The 20,760-nt window shown below is 43.0% G+C and overlaps 1 protein-coding gene across 4 annotated transcripts in view; it reads left to right on the top strand.

Annotated features, from left to right (window-relative positions):
• The window catches only part of TIPIN (TIMELESS interacting protein), a 282,385-nt gene that overhangs the window by 82,806 nt on the left and 178,819 nt on the right, over positions 1 to 20,760 (top strand). For all 4 annotated transcript variants that reach the window (XM_078683031.1, XM_078683032.1, XM_078683030.1 and 1 more), the window contains one exon: positions 4,951 to 5,109. In XM_078683031.1, coding sequence (XP_078539157.1) covers positions 4,980 to 5,109 — 130 coding nt within the window. In that variant the 5' untranslated portion in view covers positions 4,951 to 4,979. The remainder of the gene's footprint in view (positions 1 to 4,950; positions 5,110 to 20,760) is intronic.

The raw sequence follows: 20,760 nt of genomic DNA, 5'->3' as shown, positions 1-20,760 counted from the left end.
GTGGGACCTTATAAGTATTTTGTTACAAGGATATTGTGCTGCCAAACAAAATACTTATAAGGTCCCACAAGCGAGACCTATTGGCTATGCCAATGCTTGTTTTATTTTATTTGTGTCATGTCACCCAGCGCATTATGTTTCTCGGGACGAGAAGTGTCTTAAACCACGAAGGGACATGCCAGCAAACTTTATCCACACCCTCCTTTCTCCACAGGCTTGTCTGTCCATGGAGCAGAGTGAATGAACGGTGGGGTACTTCATGCTTGGGACTCAATTGCCTCCTGTGTGGCTGTTGGTTTTGGGATGCAGCGAGCCCCAGCGTCTTGACAGCCTGAAGGTGGAATGGGTGCTACCCAAACATCTGATAACATACCAGTCAGGCCGCAGCGCTGAGGGGTTGAGCTAGAAACAGCAAAAAAGAGAGGATGATGAAGAGATGAGAGAGAGTTAGAGACTGCCCGAACAGAGAGTCTGCGGGGGAGGGAGAGGGGGGGGGCTGGAGAAGAGAGGAAGAGCAAGAAAGGGGTAAAGAACAGTAGAGAATGGTTGAGAAGCACGGGGGCAAGATGGGGTTGCGAGACACGGAGAACAAATTAGATGAAGGCAGAGATTTAGGAATGAAAGGGCAATAGAATAGAGGCGGGGGGGGGGGGGGGGCTACCCAGGAAGTTAGCAGGACAAAGTTGGGCGATAACGGTTTGGGCGAGAAGCGGAGAGCTAGAGACAACAGCGAGATAAAGGGAGGAAGAGAGACTGTGGGACAGAGAGAGGGTGAGAGGGTGCAGAGGAATACCAACGAGTGACTTGAGCAGAGAGTGACAGAGCGACGCAGACCGAGCAGAACAGGGAGAGACAGTGCAGATAGATAATATGGGACTGCTAGGAATTTCAACAGGCCGAGGGAGCGAGAGGGCAAAAACAGAGACATCAGGAGAGAGGCAAAAAGGCATGAGAGAGATTGATCTCGGCAGTGAGAACACAATGCAACAGAGACAGCTAGAGAGGGAGAGAGAGGACGACAGCGGGAGCGATGAAGAGAAAAGAGCGGCGGCGAAGGGCAATAGCGAGAGGCGGTAAAAGAGAGACAAGACAAGGCGCAAATGATAGCTCTTTACACCAACACACCAAAATGAATGGCAGGCATGCACGTGAAGTCTGAAGGTCGTATGTTCGAGCCCGAGTGCCCCTCCCAGCCTCTCATCCTTGTGAGGTCGGTAAACTTTGCACCATTCAGCTGTGTGATAAAACACCAATCTCGTCTAGAATAGCAATAAATACCACTAAATGAAAAACCGTAAGGGTTAAAAAGAGATCATGCAATTCAGAGATGGAGAGACCCACGAGTAGGACAATGACACAAGAAGAAAGACTCGGGATAGACTCAGAGAGTAAAATCCCTCTCTCCGAAGCGGTGGTGTAGAAGGATGCCATTGGCCTTGGTGCATGGAAGCAACATGCTCCCTATGCTGATGTGGCAGTAAAATGCAACATTTATCAGGGTGCAATAGGTCCCGGTGTCACTGCACCTGCTGCACCAATGGTAGCTACGCCCCTGCTCCCAGAGGAGAAGCAGGGGAGGGGTCCAGCAACGGGGGATAGACGGATGGAAAGAGTCAAACATACTGGAAGGGGAAACGGAAGGTGGTAGTCAGATCAATACTTATTTGTATTATTATCTCTCTCGGTGGGTGCGTGGCATCTGCTCTATAATGTTAAGAGCCGTCGCAAAGGCTACCGGGCAGGCAAACCGTTCCTCCAATTTGAATTGTTGATCCGTGGCCTAGGGTGACTGATAGCGAGGGGTGAGAGCGAGACGGGGGAGGGGAGAGTTTGGGTAAAGGGGAAGAAGATTAGTTATGGGGAGAGGGAGGAGGAACAGTGGTTAGGGTGGGATAGGCAGATGGGAAAAAATAGGGCGAGCAGAGAGGCTAGAAAGATGGTTAAATGGGGGAATCGAGGAGTAGAAACCGGAAACGAGGAGCGCCGACACAATGGGAAGAACAGAAAAAGGCTCAAGAGGGCATGGGTAAAAGAAGAAGGGAATAAAGAAAGAACACGAATGTGAACAAAGAAAGCACAACGGGTGGAAACGGGTGTGAAAAATCGCAGCTTTCTTCATTAAGGTTTGTGACATTCCATGACAGAGTAAAAGGCGGTTTGCTGGTACCTTCTGTAGTTTTTTTTTATGCAAAGGCACACCTCGCAATTGAGAAAACATGTCTCTCAGCAACATGCTTTCAGTCTTCTGCTGGTATCTCGTGCAATTGTATTTTTTTAAGTTGACCGCTTACTCAACAAGCAACAGGAAACCAAGGCTCTAACTGGAAGCAAGGGAGGAAGGGTGACGAGACGCATGGGGAGCAGCAGCCTTTGATGTGCCGGCCGGCCGGCCATGCAGTGAATAATAAGGGGAGGAGAAATGCCGGCTTTGATGTGGAGGCAGGCGGCTCGGGCGGATAGAAGCGCGTTCATGGACATAGATGCACATCGAAACATTAGGGCAACATCCCTCACACAAGAAACAGTAGGGCAAGCTTTACTCGCACAGGTGATGTGAATAGCACAGAAAATTCAATTCAAGTGCTTCCCTCGCTTTGGAAACATGTATCGAGAAACCTAAAGGGAAGCGCCCATTACAATGGGAACAGTAATGCAAGCTTCAGTCACGCGGCGGTGTGAACAGCACAGAAAATACAAGGAAGCGCGCGTGCGGCTTGGGATACATGTACGTGCACCAGAAACATAAAGGCAAGCGACCCTTATAAAGGCAACAGTAATGGAGGCTTCAGTCACACAGTTAAAGGATGTACGGAGAGAGAGGGACAGAGAGGAGGAAAGGTGGGAGGGAACACGGCCTGCGAGGGGAGGAGAAGTGTGGCAGGCAGATGTGCGGCCTGGTGAGGGGGCGGGAATGCGAGCCTGGTGGGGGCAGGCGGATTAGGGAGATGCTCGTGCGGTAACGTGACCCGCTTTGTGGCCACGTGACCTCACATGCACTGTGAAGAAACGCCAGTGGTTTCACTAGCCGATCGAGCACTTGAATTCTCCCCCATTTCCCATTGCTTCGCAATGGTAAAGGACGAGACCTAAAAACCATATGCACATAAATTTGTTAAATAATTTAGGGAAGAACAAGTTAATTAAAACCAATTAAAAGTTTAATTGAACTCAACACAATTATGCTACTGATATTCTGATGATTTAGGGGTAACTTACCGTACTGGTACATTGATACTGCGTAAACACATCCTTAAAACTTTTTGTGTGTCTATAATACCCATGAATTTAATGGACAGAAGGATGGCCAATTAAGTGCTTCCATGCCTACATCCCATTATTGCACTCAACATTGGTCTGTGAGAGTTTTATGTCTGAAGTCTGCAAAATTACATACCACATTAGGGCGTTGTAGCCACTTGTATACATTGTTAAAGTCACATTTCATGAGACCTATAAAACTAAAAACACTATAATTCAATAAGCAGATGAATATTCAATAAAGTGTTTATGTGCATACAAATCATTACTGCACTCCACATGAGTCTATGAGGATATTGAGTCTGGATCAATAAAGTGCATCCGTGCTTATATCTCAGTGCTGCACTCAAGATTGGTTTATGAAAATTTTGAGTTCGAATTCGGCTAACATACCGTGCTGGGGGGCATTGGCACAGTGTATACACATCATAAAAACCACATTTCATGAGTCAGAAAAAACTTTAAACAATGTCATTGAACGAACGGCTGAATGATCAATAAAGTGACTTTGTGCATATAAATCTTTACTGCTCTCCATATCAGTCTGTAAAAATTTTGAGTTCGATTTGAACATGTTATCTACTATAAGAATAAACTTAACAAATTGACCGGTTAGATGGATTGATTTCCCAGAGAGGCAAAGTATTATAGCTTGACAGCATATTCTCACCCCATTGTCAATAAAAACGGATTTCAGCAAAACTTGCCGAACCTGTAGTAGGCAGATACAGATGCACACAATAAAGTTTCATTAGGAAAACCAGAGCGTCTATAACTGCTAGTTGATTACTTGTGTACCCATCTTGGAGTTCCATCCTATGTTGGGTATCTACAAACTCTTAGGACCTTTATCCATTATGAATGATTGTAAGTGAGACCAGCTAATGAGTATCGGATAGTAACTGTCTCCTTTCTTGCCACACAAGCATAACGTGGTGTAGAGATTCACTTTTATATCTGCACAATCTGCATACTCTAGATCTTTATGTATATGCGCCCTAGCTCCCTGTAAATTCAGGAATAGGTACAAACAGACACTTTAATCTGATGGGCTACAGTTAATAATGCTGATTCAAATTAGGACTGCTGTTGGCTCCTGTGAAGTAGGAGGAGACCCATCTTGAAGTCTTTCCACAAATGTAGCTTGTTTGTTTTCGCTGAACAGAATTTTTTTTAGCTGTTAGAGAACTTTTTTGAACTCCCAATAAGGAGTGCTACTGTCCCATTGTGTTCAGCTACCAAGGCATTTACTACACGCTTGTGTCATTGAGTTCTGTGATTTCACATTCTTGATGCATTCACACTCAGCATCTGGAATGTGGACGTGCTGTTCTTTTCTCTTGAACCACAAGGGATATTATTGGAGTCAAACGTTCTTGCACCGAGTTTACCTTAAGCACTCCTTGGACGTTGATTTATAATAAGGCAGATCTTCTAATTAACTTGCAATTTCTAATCCACCCTTCTGTTTTTCATAATTTACGTTCCAATGTACTGTATGACCAAACTACTGTACAGTGTTTCTGTTTGAGATACTTTTTATGGTAAAATCTAAACTACAAATCTCAGTATGAAAATTTCTTTTGGTTAAAATTTCAGGACTGATCTAAGGTATCCCACATTACATTGCATCATTTAGCAACTGTGTGTTTCTAATACATGTATGAATGGTTAATTTCCACCTTTTTGCAGAGTGAAATTGAGGAACGGTGCTTTCGAACATGGCAGACCCAATGGAGAACAGTCTATTTGATATCCCTGATTATGAACATACTGAAGATGAAACATTTGCTGCATTTCCCCCTCCGGCATCTCCAGGAGATGGAGATGGTGGACACCTTGCCAATGGCAGTAAGTATTGCACAGATATGTTGCAGTTCTTTAGGAGTATTATCAATTCCGAGTATGACTGAAATAGCTGGCTGTTTGAAATGGGTTAAGTACGGTCTTAAATTTGTGAACCGGAAGTGACGTCAGAGGTGGCAACATTAAGTTCTATCTGTGGACCTGTTAAAGCAGAAACAATGTAAAGTAATATGTTTCCTTTTTTTGTTGTAAAACTCTTTGCTTCTGCAGATTATGCTTTCTTGTCTCCTGTGGTATCATTCTCAGATTCGAAGTTTTCAACTGACACAAAGGTTACATTGAAAGAATGCTTAAAAAAAGCAAAAATAAGATACAATCTAATAGATTTCTTGATTGATGCGTTCGACAGAAATAGATTGCTAAATTATATTGTAAAAAATGTATGCCCTTAATAAAGAACTGAATGTTATGCTTTTTTATTGTTATGTTGCCTGGCGGCACATTGAGCTAAATCAATTGTACATTATTTGGCCTCATTTGCTCCTTTTATTGTCTGCCTCAGTTCTGGGCATCCTATTATCATACTCAGTTTCCGGTTGTAGTACTTTTGGAAGAGCATATTGTCATCTTTTTTTTTTTTCTTTGGTATGCAGTGTCTGGAAATCTGATTTCCTTTTTCAGAATTTGATAGTATTAACTCCTATTTTGTTTGTTACTAGTAGCTTTGCAACCGGCAGTAATAAAGCATCGCTGTCTAGTATGATTCATGACAAGAAACATTATATTTGTCTTTTGAAATGTATCACATGGTACAACAAGGATTGGCAAAGCCAATAGGTCTACCATATGCAAGATCTATTGGGTATGTCAATTTTATTTTACATATTGCACAGCAGCTTTTTTGCCACATGGTTGAAAGTAAGGTAAATTAAAGCGATATGATGTGGCCTGCACTGGCTACGTCATAGCGCTTTAATTTTCTTTACTTTCAGGCATTTGCGGAGTGGCCGCCCTGCTGTGCAACATGGTTACCAAACATTGACAAAGCCAATAGCTCTTGCAAAGGCAAGACCTTATGGCTATGCCAATGCTTATTTAAAAAAAAATTTTTTTTTGAGTGTAGACACGTTAGCCTGAGTAACACTCAGATAAATAGAGGGGGCTTGGTTAGTCAGGAGGCTGAGTGGGCCATCTGAACCCTGACCATGGGTCGGGGATGGGCAGGGCACGAGTCGGGGCGGGGGGGTGTTTACATGTGGGTGGACATTGTCCACCCACTTGTTAGGTCGAGCCTAACGCAGCCCGCATGCGCTGCTCTAGGAGAAGGCCCCTTGGAATCACTTGAGACTTTCTGCAAACTTGTGCGTGTGGCGTTCGATTTTCCACACATGCTATTGGCTTTAGCATGTGGCTTAAAAAAATTAAAGCACGAAATGGGCCAAAGGCGGGTGCATGTCCTGCCTTTTTTGAAAATGTTTACTCCCACAGCATTTAGCTGTCGGGAGCGAGTAGCACCACGCAGCGTTTCATCTGTTGTGGATCATGTTTAATTTCAAAACTTTGAAGCTTTCTTTACAAGGAGTGTACCCTCCATGACGGCCAAGGTACAGACCCCACCACCAAAATAGTGCGCCCTTCTTTTCCAGCACACGCATTCATGACAACAAGATACTAACAAGTCGCGTCCCCACCACCCCGGCCAAGGGATAGACCCCCACCGCCACAAGAGTGCGCGTTTCTTTTCCCAGCACTCGCATTTCATCTATGTCAGCACTCTCTTCCTGCACTGTTTTCTTTGTATTAGTATGTTATTGTCAATACATTTGCTGTACTCTGTAGTTGGCCTCTATAGTGGCCTCTTTTTTGATACCATCTTAAAAATTGACCGCACCTTTTAACATTAGCGTTTTTTCATCACAGCGGTGCGCGCTTCCTTTCACACCTCTGCACAGCTGTGGTGCGTGCTACCTTTGACATCTCTGCATAGTGCACAGCTGTGATGCGTGTTTCCTTTCCCCACATTGCTTTTGGTGCTTGCTCGATCCAGGGGCGTAACACAGGCCCTTGCTGGGGACTTAATTTGAGCCGGTGTCTGCTGGTGCTTACATGGGCACTTAATTATTAGCACTTGTTTTTTGTGAATACTTGCTGGCACCGGCTGCTAAATAATTTCTCTGCTTAGCTGTGGTGCGTGCTACCTTTCACATCTCTGCACAGTGTACAGCTGTGGTGCGTGCTTCCTTTCCCTCCATTGCACAGTACACAGCTTAAAAATTGACCGTACCTTTTAACATTCATGTTTTTTCATCACTTTGCTTGTGCTTCCTTTCACATCTCTGCGCAGCTGTGGTGCGTGCTACCTTTGATATCCCTGCACAGTGCACAGCTGTGGTGCGTGCTTCATTTCCCCCCATTGCCCAGTACACAGCTGTGGCGAGTGCTTCCTTTCACCCCACTGCACAGTAGTGGTCCGTGCTTCCTTTCGCAACACTGCACAGTGCAGATATGTGGTGTGTGCCTCCTTTCACCCTAGTGCACAACTGTGGTGCGTGCTTCCTTTCACCCCACTGCACGGCTGTGGTGCGTGTTTCCTTTTCCCCCCTGCATGTGCCCCCTCCATCACACCCACATGGTTCTCTAATTTTCTGTTTAATAAATACATTTCACACACAGGTGGCCAGGTTTCCGATGTTAGCATTTGTGAACTCACTGGACCTCGCAGCTTTTCTTACAAGACTCGTCCCCTCCTCCCCGGAGGGGGGGAGGGTACGCGTACCCTGGGGATGGGCACTGTTGCTTGGTAACCTGCGACTGCTCAGGTTGAAGTCAGGAAAAAAACCTTGTGCGATGTCGTCACTTTGAAGCGTGTGAAAAGAGCTCTAGTGGGTACATCCTGTTTGATTAGGAATACCAGATGAGTTGGGCAATGCTCCAACCCTGGGCTTTTCTTTCACAAATCATTTTTTTCAAGCGTCACTTCAATTATATTGAATGAAGTGACAAGGACTACAACTTCACAGAAAGCATTGTGTTGGAAAACGAAAACTCAGACATGGAGCACTGTGTCCTTGGTAACATGCAGTTATTTGGAAGCCTTAGTTCGAATACACAAAGGGCACCCAGAGAGCGGCATAATGTGTAGACCACGTAGGTTGCACCCTGAAAGAAAAACAGTCAGGTGCGACGGGCCATTAGCTACCTAGTTCTGCAGTCAGTCATTGAATATTTATGTACAATTGAGGGTTACTCATTTACCCACATTATCTTTTCACAACACAGTGGCATGGTTCCTTGAAATACCATTAAGCAATGGGGTACAGGACAAAAACACTTCATGTACAATTTGAAACAATGGGAAGGAGCTTTTTTGTGAAGAGCATTGAATAAAATCATGAATTACAGTGTGGTTTGCTTTCAGGACACTAGCCAAATTGCTTAACATATGAATTACATCTCAGTTACTGTGTGACAAGGATAATTACATTATATCCGACGGAAAGCACGCATGCGCTGTATTCAGGTAATTTTCTACAGTGAAGTGTTTGTCTTCCAAAGCTATAATGTAAGCAACAAAACAGTGGCAGCTTTACAGTGACCGACCATTCATAAACAAGCATTATCAAAACAAGTAGCTCTTAGGTTTCAATTCTAAAGAACTGAAACCAAATTTCACTCATAGCCTTTTGAAGCAAGCAAGACCGGCAAAATAAAATCAGCTGCCTCTGACCAAGAAAAGCAAGAGAGAGGAGCGTGAAGTGCAAGCCTACCGATGGTAAGTAATGGGTGGGACTCTAAGTCCTTTTTCAGATTTAAATTTAGCACATGCACTGTCTCAGGTGAGACCTAAAAAATGAGATACAGGTTCATGATTATATTGGGTGTCCTTGACAACAGTGTCTTCAAAAAGCATGATTGAGTGAATATGCTTATATAAAGTCCATGACGTTGTATCCTGCAAAATCCACAGTTAAATAAAGTGTTTGTCATCTGCCTATGTGTAGGTCAAGTTTTTCCACTGTAAGTCCGCAGCCTTTACATGTACCACCAGGTTTCCCATCACAGACCAAAGTTTGATTCAGCTAGTGATGATGTGTTGGGAGTATTGTGTTAGAGTCATGTTCTCAATTAGGTGTCTATGCTTTGTAGTTATTCATTGAGCTCTGGTATTATTTATTAGCACTTAACAGCGGTCTCACTAGGTTGTTGCTTTTCAACAACAATCTTACAGAATATACATATTTAAAGGGGTAATTGATCAGAGAGCTTCATCCATTAGCCTGTTAAATTATCAATCACAATTGGCTTCTTTCTCACCACACCATATAGCATGGGGCAACGAGTCAACCCTCTTTATTCATTGGCTGCCTTCACTTTGAGTGACTACACAAAGCTTGTGCATATATATTGTTCACACCTGCCTAAAGAAAGAGTCTTTCTCTTCCGTGACAGCTTGTAGGAAATTGGATTTTGGTGAATACCACTAAAGTCACTAAACGAATCTGTGCTTAACACAAAAGCAGCCTGGCTTATTAGAGGTAATGTGCTGTGTATTTATGCAGCACACAAATGGTAATAAAGTGAAAACAAAACACTATAAAAAATCCCACACCTATTTGGAAAAAAAATAGATTGAAAGGTAATAAATATTTAGAAAGCAAAACAAAAATATCCAGTCAGTAGAATCGGAGATGTGCAATTAAAAAAATGTAAGTAGGCATAGTGCCTAAAAGCACAAAGGGACACTTGCGGTCATCTTGGCCATGCTCCACTGGGGGACATTCACAAGTTCAGGCTGACCGTGATGGAGCGCGGGCCGGATTTGAGAACCAGGTTAGTCTCGCTGAAAAAGTTACCTTCTCAAAGTCTGGTGCAAAGAGTCCTGTTCGTGGTGGAAGGGGCCACAAGGAGAGCATCGCAAATGGTTGTTGCTGTGGCATGAAGAGCAGACTGGGCATCACGGACAGCTATAGCTGTAGTGTGAAGATCCTGTCTGATGTCATGGACTGTCATATCCAGCCTGGAGCTACGCTGTAGCACAAAGCATCCGGTCCACCGAATGTTTTGCGTTGGTGGTCGTTGTAAGTGTCAAGATGTTTACGCGAACTGGCCCGTTTGCAGTTGCAAAGAGCCCAAAACTTCAATATTTTGTCCTTTCTACACAGGAGGAGATCAACTGATTCCTGCCAGGGGGATCAGGACTGGGGGGGGGGGCACTTCTTTGGAATCAGGTGCTCACACCAACTGAGACCAGCAAGGCTCAGACAGATCCACTGCAGCAGGTCAGCTGAGCTCAGACCAGGAGGTCAGCCACATGTAGTCTTGGGATCAAGAAGCAGGTCTGTCCTCAAAGGGTACAAGGCAAGTTTCAAGCATCAGGGTGGTCCTCTGATTTAAAAGGTAGTCCTTCTGGGGGTCCTCCATAGGTTCAGGAGTGAAAAGAGTTGGTCTGAGTGTCCAGTATTTATACCTGGTGCGAGCCTTTGAGGTGAAAGAAACTTCAAGACTACCCCCTCCGGCCCCACATCTAGTTCTGGGATTTCCATCCTTCCCTACCCAGGTTCCAAGGGGTCTATGGTGACAATAAACTGGTGTCAAGATCTTTGTGAATGTGCTTAGTCCCTTTGAAATGTAAGTGGAGCCATTAACAGCACCGCCCCTCCCATCATAGCAGGGTGACCCATTCTGGCAACACTTAGCCTGTCTTTGTTTCACTGACTGGGAGGAGCACACAAAGGCCAACTACACCCAGTCATGTGGCCCAGGACACAGGCAGCAGACACCAAATGGTTAGAACACGAACATTTCAACTTTCTAGTAGTGGTGTTTTCAGAATTGTGACTTATAATCTGACTTTACCATTAAAGAGGGTTTTTAATTAATTACAATTCATTGAGTGTAAACGTGATATTCCTCCCTGGAACCAATCAAAAGTTATTCTTTATTACCTGTAAAAAGGTAGGCCAATGTTATCCTGTGGGAGGGGTAGGCCCTGCGGTAGTGAAAAACAAGTTTAAGACTTTTCACTACCAGGACATGTAAAGCTTAAAAGTACATGACCAACAGTTTTAAATACCCTGCCCATGGGCTGTTTAGGGCCTACCTTAGGGGTGACTTGTATATGGACTAAAAAGGAAGGTTTCGACTTGGCAAAAGATTTATTTTGCAGTAGTGAGTTGGCTGTTTCAAACTGCGCACCAGTGTAATGACAGACCTGAGACATGTTTTAAAGGGCTACTTAAGCGGGTGGCACCATAAGTGCTGCAGCATCACTAGTAGCATTTAATTTTCAGTCTCTGGGCACATGTTGTACCACTTTACTATGGACTTATAAGTAAATTAAATGTGCCTATCGGGTGTATGCCAATTTTACAATGTTTTAAGGAGACTCAATGATACCAACCTCGCAGTTATCTAGCCATGAATTTTGAGAGACTCTCCTTGTAAATAGAGCAGGTTACAATATGATATGAACTATGAGTCTTAACCCGAAACCCCATTTAACAGAAGTTGCATCCTGCTTCTCATTTTGTTGATTCTTCAAAGTCCTGAAAAATCTTTCTCTGTGGACACCTTCGCTGTTTTCACCAATGTCCTATTTTACTGTACTCTAACTTGTGAGTACACCACCAGCTTTGTCCCTTGTGGGTGATTGTAGCAATGAATCTGAATCTTGGCTACCCACCCTGTGTAAACGAATAGCTTCCTTTCCCTGGTTGTGCCCGGTCAGCTAGTTCGACGAGGCCCTTGCAACGGAGGTTGTAGAAATTATTGTCATTTCTATTTGTGTAGTATCTTTAAATTTGCCAGGAATAGCATCTCGTATTTCATATGAATTACCCGATAGCCCTCATTCAAAGTATCGAAACTGCAACTTTGCTTCTTGACGATTTTTGTAAAATATGGGAAAGAGCATTTTTTTTTAGGTTGAGCCTAAACAGCGCTTGCGCTGTAAGCGATCTTTTGTCTGTACTTTGTGGGGGCTGACTCCTCTCACGCTCTGGATTGGCATTTGTGTCTTTCATTTAAAAATGGTAGCCTCCAAATGGCTAATGGTGGGTGCATGTCCCACCTTTCCTGAGAAGGTCCCTCCCATGGAATATTTCCACGGGAGAAAGCAGCGACGCGCAGGCAGTCCCTACTTGCCGTCTGGTTCATTATCACTGCGGGTTCCGATCATGCTTATACATTTTCAATTGTTTTTTTTTGGGAGCGCAGTACGCTTGGAATGTGCCCTGAGCTCCTTGGTATTTCTGAGCCACAAAAAGGCTCATTAGGATGAAGGAACACTCGCTGCAGAGATCTGTGTAACCTTCAAGCTTTAAAAGCGAACTCCCAGCAAGCAGCGGCGCGCACCCTTGCATTTTCTCAGTATAGTTTCTGTAGTCCCTATGTGTGTTCAGAAGGCTCCTCTCTGCTTACACCCCACTCCCCCTCTTGCTGGAAGGTGCCTTTTCTAATGCTTTTTCTGGTCGATGTCACATACTTGCCGGGCAGTAAGCAGGGGGAGGGACTGAAACCGCACCTCTATGTCATTAAAACCATGGTAACCTGGCCACAACACTCAATGGCAACATGCCCTGGTAAGGGGTGGGGGTCCTGAATGCTTGCTTCTGATGCCCGTGCCCCCACAGTAGGGCACGTGGAAATCTACTTTCACCGGCCTTTGAAAATGTGCACGGTCTCCCAACTGAAGGCATGTTTGGAAGAGAAAATACTTCTGGGAGCAACTGAAATGCATTTAAAACTTGACACTTGTCGGGTCTAAACAGGGGCAAATTATGTGGTTTTACGGCTTGAGCTGCAGACCTTGGAGCTGGGGAACCAAGTTCAGGCCCTTTGGGTTGGCTCAACTTCCTGTGATTCTGAGCAACTCACGTAATCTCCCCGTGCACACCAAAAAAGAAATGTGTCCTTGTGCAACCAACTGGTGCTCCGGTGGAGCTTGCCCTATTTAAATCAGCAAAAAAAGTTAACATAGTTATTATTTTGTAGCTTTGATATTTGTATGTAATGCAGAAATACAGTTTAACCAACAATGTACACCATTGTTTCCCATGTCCATTTACAATTCCCTAATATGGCCTCACGGCCGCAGTTGTTGATTTTGGAACAGAGAATCAACATTCTGTGATTCTGGGCGAATCAGTCAATCTCCCTGTGCCCAAAAAACTGCCATTTCTGCTGTAGTCTGGTGGTCTTTTAAGCGTTCCAATGCCCCTGGACCACGGCATATGAAACTGTAACAAAAGAAGAAAAAAAATCTATACATTGAAACATCCTCACTCACATTTGTTTTGTAATCATCACAATCACTATTGTTTATTGTGTAATTTATGTGAAGATATTTTTTTTCTTCTCCTATCGTGTTTTTGTCTGAATGTTTGCTCTGCTGTCACGATAGCAAGCACCATCACTGATATATACTGTGCAACAATTCCATGAGGAACACCACCTCTGTTTGCGACATCATAACATTTATTGCATGTCACTCGCCACTGTACATCATTATTTAGTCCCAGTTATACCAAATTGTTTTTGTTGTAGTCGCTATCGCGATATTCTGTGGTTACTAAGAATCTTTGCTCTCTCTGAGCAGCCCCGGGCTGCTTAATTTTCTCTTGCAGAAACTATTGTGCCCTTTTACACTGTGCATGCCAATTCTTCTACAGTAGGCCCGATTCTGGCTTAACAAAAAAGAAATGCAGCTATATTTCTTTATTTTATGGAATAGCTATCGGCTAGTTCTGAGGCAGTGTGCCTCTGTTCTTAAACATTGTTCTCTTGACATTGAAAGTTAATCCTTTTTGTTTAAATATGTTCCTTGTTTCGTGCGTTCTACCTAGTATTTATAAAAAAATAAGTTTTACATTGGGTTATTTATTTTTGTGCTATTTACTTGTTGGTGTAAATACTCACCTCCTGCCCAGTTGTCTCTTTTTGCTGGCTGCTCTCATCAGCCGAAAGGCAGTAAATGATGACCTGTGACCTTGAAAGTGACCTAATAGCTCTAAGCTGATGCAATTTTTAGTACGAGCTTTCTAGCTCGCTTGTAATGTCATTAACCATTGTGATTTATCGTTGCCAAATGATCTAGTGATCGAAATGTGCTTTGTTGATAAGATTTACCTTTTAACATTCAGAGGATTTTAATTACCTCACCTGCCTCAAGCTTTGCGGACAGGTACAGCAAATTAGAAGAGCTTCTTCCCTGGGCATGCACATTATATGAATGCTGTGCACGTGTTTTTATTTGTTTTTATTAGCACTTTTTTGTTTTAAAGCCATCAGAGACATGTTCATTGTGCGTTGTTTTCATGTTAATACATTGTCTGTGTTGTTGCTTTTGACCTTTTGCTTTATTTCTGTCACAAGACATAGTCCGATCTTTTGATCACACCTCGCTATTAGAACAAGTATTCGTAAAGCAATATGCCTCACTTATTGAAAGTTTGAGCTATTGGCATTGCAAATGATATTGCATTACGGGTGCAGTACCTTATGTGGCTAATAGAGGCCCTTTTACAACTCCACCGGGACACCTGCTATCAGCCAATGGCATTGTACCCTTTCATTGCTTCGTGGATTTTTTTTATTACTCCTGCTACTGCTAGCATATTTTTCGACAAATAATCTAACAAACTTTATAATTTGTAACGCTAATAGCTCAAACTTTCACTAATGCGAGACCTATTACATTGCAAATGTTTGTTTTTTGGTAAGGTGGCGTTCTCATGTGTTTTAACAGCTTGAAGGATGGCGTTTCTGTCCCTATTCTTCAAGAAACAAAAGGTCACTGACCTTACAGGTGCTACCTGTGCTGTTACTTTTCAACCAAGAAGATTCCCCTCAGTTTCAGTGAATTTGTTATCTAGTCTTGTAAGAAGTGTGCCCTATTTTGTTTCCTGGTGTGTTCTAGTAGACCTACTATTTGGTTGTCTAAAGTCACGACCTTCCTTCTGCATCTTTCACCCTCATTTTTTAGGTCGAGGCTAGAGGCATGCTGTATTTGGGTATGTACTTGAAGCCGCGCCCACTCACCGCCCATTATTGTTATAAGCTTGTGCTACTGTTCTTCATAAATGCTGGCTTCTGATTCGTAAATAGGTTTGTCAGTCTCTCCTTGGTACCGCCTTGTCTGCATTTGTTACCTCCCATAACGACTGGGTTTTTCTTGGCTTGTCACACGGTCTGCGTTCTATGTTGGTGAGCACTGTTTTGCTTATAGACTAATGGGGACAATGGTAGCTGTATTTGCATGCAAACAAAAATAGGTACAGAGGAATTAATATCTCGTTTTTATTTTATCATAGGGAACATTTAGTTTTCCTATCATCAGTTGTCAATCCTTTACAAATATATTATCCAAATTATTTCAAAGCACACATATGCCATGGGACCGATCGTTTGTGAACAAAAATCATATATAACATTCAAAGACATGAACAGAAATACATATATAAACAACACAACAATTGTGACATCAACTTTACGTTTCCAATACTCAACTAATATTCATATAACTAGTGTCCACTCATTGATTCTGAGCGATACACTTAGAGGTACCTTTGAGCACATAGGGGAAGAAGCCTCTTTTCCCTTTGTTATTTTGTGCCACAAAAACGGTTTAAATCGCACTTTTTGATTTTATAACGACTACTCAATGAATTGTCGATGCGGACGCGTTTTTAGCCTTCAAATTCTTCTTGGCCTCCTCAGGACAAGGGCAATGGAACCAGATTTCAGTATCCTGTCTCGGTTACGCAATATGCAACCACAAGAATCCTAGAGCCACGGGTGAAACCTTAACCCGAGGTACCTCTCTCCCTGGTGGGAACTAATCAAAACAGTCCCTCGAGTTCCTAATCTGGACACCACTATTCCTTTATGTGCCGCGATGTATCGCAATTGTCAATTCTCTGTCTGTCACAGCGTTCATCTTTTTTGTATTTGCAGCGCGCCCACACAGGCCAATGGTGGCTATTTTTCGTATGGAGCGATATGCTGCTCTAACTTTAAAAGTTGCTATCCCCTAACCCCGCAGCACTCACGGCACTATAGTGACCCCTTTTTTAGGTCGAGCGCAACGCGCATTCGCTGCTCTATGAGATGGCCTCTTGGAATCACTCTAGACTTTTGCTAAACTCGTGAGTGTGGCTTTTTATTTTCCACACATTCTATTGGCTTTGCGTGTGGCTTTAAAAAATGAAAGCTCGCAATTGGCCTAAGGCAGGTGCATGTCCCACTTTTCTGTAAAGGTTCACTCCCATGGCCTTTGCGTCTCGGGAGCAAGCAGCGACGCGCAGTGTGCCAGCTGCATTCATGGACCATGTTATTCATTAACCCAGCACGGTCGCTTTCACTTTCGCGGCAGCGCTTAATTTCAGTTCCATAAACAAATGTGGGTCCATCTTGGCGCCTTACTTCTCTGGAGCCGCCTCTCTGCCCTATGTACTGGCATTGTTACATTCCGTGCGCGCTTTCACTTTGCCGACTTTTGCATTGTTTGGTCGCCCGTTCCTGTGCCTGTATTTAGTTAATTGCTCTTCCTTTTCATCTCTGTGCTTTTTAAGATCAACCGAAACCGAGTAACGGCACTTGAAGGCTCAGGGTCAGCCCCCACCCCTCCTCCTCGCACTATGTACTAAAACTTGTTTTTTCATCAAGTGAATGAAGGCGCTTAGAAGGCTGACTGGAATCTTTATGTACACGTGTGAGCAGATGGTTTAAATGCTGTAGGAAGGCCATGTCTAAAATATAAGAGCACCCGTGTCCTCGATGGCTTCCATCAATGCATGGGACTGAACTCACATGAAAGTCTGTTCTATGCGTCGGTGGATAAATTACGCTATTTTCACCATGCTCTGCTTTAATAAACACAAATGGAATTTCTTCGTTGTGAATGCTTGCTAATGTCAATACAGCCATGCGGAACATGACTTTTTTTAAAAATAATGTGTTTTATAAGCTCCACATGCGTTCGTGTTGAGCTCCATCTTGGCTTCTCTGTGCACAGTGTTCCAGTTAACGTGCTCGGTTGGTGCATCAAGGTATTTATTTACACGTATGATTCCCAGCCAGTCTGCTTGTTTGATCTGGTGTATTGACTGCCCGGACTTTAATTACGGAGCTTCCATTCTTAATAACGGAACGACCTGTGTTTAGCACAACAATCCCGGAGCTGCTACATTCGTCGGAGTCCTGGCCACCACTCATCCTCCGAGTGCCCAGTGTTAGGGAGCTTGACTGCAGCTTGGAAAATGCAACAGTATCTCCTAAAAAAACTACTGTTTTATCTTGCCACTGCTCCCTCTCTGCTGTTGACGTACCTCCTGTCGCATGTCAGTCACATCTTGTATTTAGCACCGTCATCGGAAAGCACCGATTACCTTAAGATGCCGCAGTGAGATACCACAGCATAGATAAGGGTTTTGTCTAGTGTCTGACTTGCACAGTCACAAAATCTGAGATCAGTCAAAGCTTTTCTGCTTTAACAAATTATGGGAGCCAATGCAAATATTTAGTTTAACTTTTTCTTCATTATCACTTATTAGAGCACTGCTTCTAATGTCGCAAGCTTCCACAGGGTCCAATGTTGGATTGATATAACCGCTATGCCAATGCTTGTTTTTAATTACTTTTAAAATGAACACTATTACTTTTAAGATGAACGCGGCGTCTGCTTCAGGGACACCACGCGTTCTTTCAGCTTTTATTTTTTTAAATAAAATTAAACTTGTATGCTGAGCGCGGCGCCCGCTTTAGGGACACTGTGCTCAGTTTCATTTTGTAATTTTTTTAACTATAATGTTGAGCGCAGTGCCCGCTTCTGGGACACTATCCTCTGTTTCATTTTTATTTTATTTTTTACTTTATTGGTGAGTGCGGCGCCTGCTTTATGGACACCTTGCTCTGCAATACAATAGGTCTCGCTTTTGATAACGTTTGACCTATTGGTATTGTAAATGACAATGCCTTCTAATATTATTAAAGGCCTTGACATTTCCATTGCAATAGCTCAAAATCTCGCAATTGCGCGACCTATTACATTGTAAATGCTTGTTTATAGCTGCTTGCAGGTCTCTAACTTCTGCCTTTAATTGGGGTATAGCACTCGCCGTTTCTGTTTTAGTGCCTTTGACTAGTGCCATCCACTTTCCCCCTTTCTTAGACCAGTCCTTATCAAGTACTTTTTGACAGCCACACCATTAATTTGGGTTTTGAAGTGGAATTCTAAAGTCGGCAGTAGCCTTCAAGACCTCTTCAGTGGCGTAAACTGCTGTATACCAACCCTCCAGAAGATCTTTAGTCAATACGTTTTCTGCTGAGTATGGACTAATGTTGAGGCCGGATCTCGTATATTTGTCCATTTTGTTAATTTGAATAGTCTTTCGCACTTGTGATCTTTACCATGTCTCCTAGTTGCAGGCTTCCCTGCCATGGCAGTTTAGTCTGGTACTGAGACGTGAGGCAGCCCAACCCCCATCCTCAAGCAGACTGCTGAATTCCTAGTGAGTTGTGACACAAAGGCCCTACATAGTCCCAAACGTTATCCTTGTTTCCTCTGTTTCTGTTTCCTTCTGTTTGTGTAAATTAAGTCATAGATTTGTTTACTGCGTTTGTCTTTGACACTTCTATCGGCATTTGTTGCATTGTTTCACTAGGATTTATATTGTCCTAGACAGACCCACAAAGTTGTATTGTGTTGTATTGTGCAATTATATAGCTCCTTATACCCTAACAAGGCAAAGAAGCGCTCTGAGTTGTATCTGGTTCTGGACACCCTTTCTAAGTGCATGAAAATTGACCTATTTGTGATATGTTGTATAAGGTGCATGTGGTATAGAGATGCGTTTCAAACTTGGTCCAGCAAATGTCATTGTGTATAATCACGAGGTTGCTGATAGTATGAGACTAGATGCAGTTTCCTATACCCTCAATTTTAGGAGTAGGCAGAATCCTAAAGTTGAGCGCATAAATTGGTGGACAACAAACTGCAATGATGGACCCTTCCTAGAGTCAGCACCTGACTAACTTTCTCCCAATAATATTCGATATCCCTTAGATTAGTGTAGGGGATTGTGTGCACACTGAATGGCACCCATCATCACTGTGCCTGTTCCCTCAAGGAATTTCAGTACAATGGAAAAACAACAGCAAAGGTGCACCACAACAAATAAGATAATAAGTGCAAGAAGTATTTGAGCACAATAAAGAAAAATAACATAAAGGAGTATTGTTAGTCTTCTTTTAATCTTTAATTTTCAATTCGCAGTGAAACAAAAACAGCCGACGCGTTTCGTCCCGAGCCGGGACTTCTTCAGGGCTGTCGGTAAAAAACATATACATACAATCAATTTTGTGTTCAACAAATAACTTACAATCTTACAATCTAAACAACGACAGACAAGTTAAAAACTAAAAACTTCCTACGATAGACATGGAGCTATTTACATTGATCCTTGGGCTTAAGTCCACAGACAATCTTTGCTCTTAGGGTCAAAGCCAGGCATCAGGATGTATACATTTGTGAGAGCAATTTAATATGTTAAAAAACAGATATACAGACATTATATACATGTACACAAAATCATTTTCTGATAATTACATTACAACCCAACATATTCTATCTCAAGAGGGATAGATATGTACAAAGCGCCTCCAGTATATGCTTGAAGCACCAGGAGGGGCCAAGCTGAAAACGGGAATGAGAAAATTTGAAGAAAAAAGGCAGAGTAAACGAGAGGAGGCCCCATAACAGGAGTGAGCTAGTTACATCTAGTAAGGGACCCAGTGAGAAGAGTAACCAACTACGTCCAGCGACCAATACCCTTGTTAAACCGAAATCAACGCACATTTACCTTTAAGTCTTATAATACGTCGCTTATGGAGGCAGGATAATGTCAAGGGAACTGGAGTCCAAGGATTACCTTCCCAGCTACTTAACTCCTGATGTGTATGATTTCGTTGCAATGTCGAATTTAAGACAATTGGACCTTTGGCGGGGACATGAAAAAGCAAGAGTCAACATCTTAGAGTTTATTCATTTAAGTTTACAATTCTCAATGAGTAAGTGGCAGACCGGGAGGGGGGACAGTAAAGCCCGGTCTTTTAAATCTAATTTTCCTCTTCCATAATCTACTTACTGGAAACATGCCAATCGGCGAAGATGGCAGTCTTTATCCAATGTTCCTGAATGGTGAGCACGATCTTGTCACCTTAATCATATAGCTTTCTTAGGTCAACTACTGAAAACACATTAAGGAGGAAGAATTGAATATACTCTTCTGCAAGGTGTTTCAAATTAGGAAATCACAGAGACCAAAGTTGGTAGAGAATAGGTTTTACCTGAGTGATCTGTGGTTCTAGCGGAGGACTGGAGGTCCTCTTTGTCCATAAGGTTAGGGTGTGGGCACTGTATTACAGCAGGTCTGGCAAATGAGAGAATAAATATAATCTTCTGTTATGGTGGGGTGTCACTAACTCAGGCAACAAAAAATATTTCTTAATAGCATACATTGCAGTATAGATTTTAAAAATAGTATCCCACCCTCTAGGCATTGGTCAGTCATAATCACACCTGGTTAATAGTCCAGTGGTGTGACTAATATTAACAAAGTGAATGGTCTATTGGCTATTCTAATTTTATTCAGTGGGGGTGCTAGTCATGGTAATAGGCTATATTTAAATTTTCCAAAT

The sequence above is a fragment of the Lissotriton helveticus genome, chromosome 3_1 (assembly GCF_964261635.1).
Source record: "Lissotriton helveticus chromosome 3_1, aLisHel1.1, whole genome shotgun sequence".
NCBI lineage: Eukaryota > Metazoa > Chordata > Amphibia > Caudata > Salamandridae > Lissotriton > Lissotriton helveticus.
Note: the sequence above shows the minus strand (reverse complement) of the source record. Positions and strands in the feature narration are given on the sequence as shown.